The sequence below is a fragment of the Bicyclus anynana genome, chromosome 1, assembly GCF_947172395.1.
Source record: "Bicyclus anynana chromosome 1, ilBicAnyn1.1, whole genome shotgun sequence".
Classification (NCBI taxonomy): Eukaryota; Metazoa; Arthropoda; class Insecta; order Lepidoptera; family Nymphalidae; genus Bicyclus; species Bicyclus anynana.
The window spans coordinates 12,839,956-12,843,675 of NC_069083.1; the positions used below are offsets into that span (position 1 = coordinate 12,839,956).

At 37.5% G+C, this 3,720-nt stretch overlaps 1 protein-coding gene across 1 annotated transcript; it reads right to left on the bottom strand.

Annotated features, from left to right (window-relative positions):
- Positions 1-435: 435 nt before the first annotated feature.
- On the bottom strand, positions 436-3,415 carry LOC112043037 (uncharacterized). The gene is made up of 2 exons (XM_024078294.2): positions 2,290-3,415; positions 436-2,186 (listed from the first exon to the last, which is right to left on the bottom strand). The coding sequence occupies exons 1-2, from the start codon at positions 3,054-3,056 to the stop codon at positions 644-646; spliced, it is 2,310 nt and encodes a 769-aa protein (XP_023934062.2). The 5' UTR covers positions 3,057-3,415; the 3' UTR covers positions 436-643.
- Positions 3,416-3,720: the final 305 nt, after the last annotated feature.

Below are 3,720 nucleotides of genomic sequence, written 5' to 3' on the forward strand. Positions count from 1 at the left end.
TCGCCCGCTGTGTGACTCTGAGCCTTCTTATGAGGCCCATAGTAAGTGACCAAGTCTCTGAACGTTAGGTCATCACGTCGGGGTCCCTAAAGTGTGAAATGGCGACCCTACACTAGAAAGCGCAGTATTAATCAACCCCCACCAGGTGGACTGACGACATCAAGCGAGTCGCAGGGCTGCAGATAGCTCAGTATCATGATGTTTGTTGAGTCCCTACAAAAGGCCTATGTCCTGCAGTGGACGTCCATCAGCTGATGATGATGATGATGATGTGACATGATGTAACTACTATTTCTCGAAAGTATTGGCACGGGTCTTCTAGTGATAGACATCGCCCGTCGCTAGTTACCAGCAACGACGTACCTATCGCCAAGCGATTTAGCGTTCCTATATGATGCATAGCATAGGGAAGGTAATAAACAATACACAGGATAGTATAAAATGTAACTATTTAATTCAATAGCTCAACGTTAAGATAATGAACAAATACTCAAATAATTTGGCTTATTTAATGCTCCATTTAAATATGTCCAGTTCCTAACGCACATACCTATTTAATTCTAAGTTCTAACTAAAAACTTAACACTAATTAACATAAATCTATTGTTTTATATACATTCGTGCTTGGATCTTATAGCCTAATTTAGGTCGATTTATTTTTACTGTCCAAATATTTTTCTGCAGCTTTTGAGATTGCGTTCGTTACTTTTTTCGTTAGTTCGTGAAGGTTTTCGTGTGAGAGATATTCATCGACTGACCTTTTTGAAAAGAAAGTCGCTGTCGTCGTATTTGGTCTCCAACTATTGGGATATACAATTTTGTGTCGCAAGACAGCCTTAATGATTAACGCTCCCACATAAACTATAAAGTACACGCTAAAATACAATGGTAAATAATAAAGTTTCTTTCCTAAATAGTAGTAGCTAAAACGGTTTACTCGAGGCGTTTCAGTTGTCGTAGTCGGATGTTCAACTATATGGTAATGTTCGTGTTCATGATCATGGTCAAAATCATGAGGAAACTTAAAGTCGGTTGGGAAATCGCTTGGAAAACCGTGATCATCCGGTGGAGGTCCGTAAGCACCTGGTTTTATATCTGTGTGAAGTGCCGGCGGCTTCATTCCCATATCTTGCATATCATCACCATTTTTCATATCCTTATATGGCTTTTTACCGTAAGCCATATCATCATCAGAGTCGTGACTATCAGGAGGTGAATAGTCATCATCTTCAATATGCGGAGTGTCGTCGTGTCCGTAGATATGTGGAGGTGAATCGTCATGATCATACGTATCTGGAGGAAAATCATCGGTACCATAGGTAGGTAGGGATCCATAGCTTGATGGCATATTTTCAGGCGGTTTATGAAATACTGGCTTACTGTAATGGTATCCTTGAAATTCAGGCTTATCAGCTACAGTCATCGGAGATGTATCAGCAGTCATGCTTGGCTTATTATATGAGTATCCTTGAAACGGTTTACTTGAAGGTACAGGTGTAGGATAGAATTGAGGCATGGGAGCTGATGGTGGTTTGTATTGATATCCTGAATTTATTGTAGGAGCATTATTATCAGTATCCCCAATATCCACTGGTGGTTTATAACGATAACCCATTTCCATTGTAGGACCGTCCCCATTGGAACTTGGAACGGATGCCGCCAAATCGGTTATATCTACACTTTTTGAAGGTGTTAGAGATACAGAAACAGGTGGGGAAGGCAGTGGTGCAGGTGCAGGCACTGGTGCAAAATCAGGAGCAGATGGGGCATATGGAGGAAATGATTCATAACTAGTTGGCGCTGGGAAATCATTACCTGAAGGGTTTGGTGGAGGAGGAGGCGGGGGCACTAAACTTGATGTTGCCTTTCCTGAACTCTGTTTTGACAAATTACTACCATATTTCTGTTGCGGTAAATATGGCTGAGCTGGATTGTATCGATCGATGAGTGGAGATTTAGGGACTGTATCTTGAGCTTCACCTCTGACGGGACTTTTTAAATCGTAGAAATTATCTAAAGATGTAAATAAATTATTTTTTTTACCGTTCGATATATTGTTAAGTACAGGTGTTTTTGAGGACTTCACCTGAAATGGTTTCAAATTAATGTACGGGAATCGTATGTTTTGCTCTGTGCGTATAGCCCTGGATTCATTTTCGGCTCCATTTCCATGCTCCGTTGCAAATCTGGAAGTTAACAAGTTACCTTTAATCCACAACGTAAAAACTTACACTTATTTTGTTATAAAATCAAAATTTAAAAAAGAAAATAATTAATTATATTAATTACCCTGGTAACGCAAAATTGTCATCAATCGTTATATCATCATCTTCAGTATTAGGGCTCTGAATATTCTCATCTCTAATTCCATGATCGGTATTCGGACTATTTGCATTTTCTTCATTCTTAGATTCCAATGATATTTCTTCCCAGTTATTCGAATATTTGTCAGATTTTTCACTATCAATGACGTGCCATATATTTTGAACGTTAATAGGTGATTCAGTAGTCGTCGTTATTTTTGTTGTCGTAGCAGGCGAAGTCGTAGGCGGAGATGTTACATACACAGGCAAATTTTTATTATTATCACCGTGAGATATTAATAAATACTTATTGTTTCCAGGCCAACTTTCATTATGATTAATAGTTTTCACTGGTAAACCATAATTAACTACACGAGTGACTTTATTTTCCTCTTCATCTGGTACATATATGGGAGTCATAGTAGTTTTCTTTGGTTGTATTCTCTCGTTTTCTAATAATTTTCTTATCGATTTCTGCTTGGAACCATCTGATTCAAATTCAGCAAATATTAAATCGGGAGTCTTCACCTTTAGAGTCGACGTTTGTGCGGTTGTAGTTGTAGTACTATCTGGTCTTTTGTCCATCCTTCGCATCCAGTTATGATAATAGAACGGAGTTGGCTTTGATTCATCGTTTTTCATTCGCGGTGATGGAGTAACTACATACACTCGAGGTCCAGGAAAACTTAATGCGGCAACACCATAATCACATAAAAACACAAATAAGGAAGTAATAATTATTTTCATTTTCATTTTGAATTTTAAAATTTTATCTATGCATTTGTTATAACGACACTTTTCTCGAGTGTTCCACTCGACTACTAATATGAAAATGTTAGGTGTTGCACAAGGCACCCGCACGCGTTAGTTTTTGAATTGACATGTCGGTACAAAATTGTGATAATTTATAGCGGTACTGCAGTATGTAGAACGCCTGAAGCACGATTTAGATGACCCAAGTCTGGTTAAAATTTACACTATTAGCGGGATAATCAATGTCACTCGCGACCGAGCCTGTGTAGAAAGTGTCACTTATTTGTATAAACTATTTAATGGCCGTGTCGAAAAGGGGTATACATTTTTAACAAATTTTATGTATTATAATATATATTTCTATACTAACTAACTTTCTTTCTAACTTGCTAACCCGGTAGACTTTGTACGATAATCGATAGACTATTTTTCGGTTGTTTACTATTTCTTAACCTAAATGCAAACAAAACCAAAAACCGCCTTTAAGCTTTAGCGAGACTAAACGATCAACTGTTGGTTCTGATATAAAAGAGAAAAAGATTAATAAAATGTGACAGTCATGTAAATATGTACAAAGATTTACATATATATTCTGTAGAAATAGTCAATTTCCAACGGCTTCTTAATGTCAAATAACATTAGATTTAAAATGAATTAAGTCAAA

What these genes read in the sequence shown, in the direction of transcription:
- LOC112043037 (XM_024078294.2), bottom strand. Translation starts at nt 3,056, where the DNA reads ATGAAAATGAAAATAATTATTACTTCCTTATTTGTGTTTTTATGTGAT. An exon ending in GACAATTTTGCGTTACCAGG is followed by an intron (nt 2,187 to 2,289) that starts GTAATTAATATA and finishes GTTAACTTCCAG; the next exon opens with ATTTGCAACGGAGCATGGAA.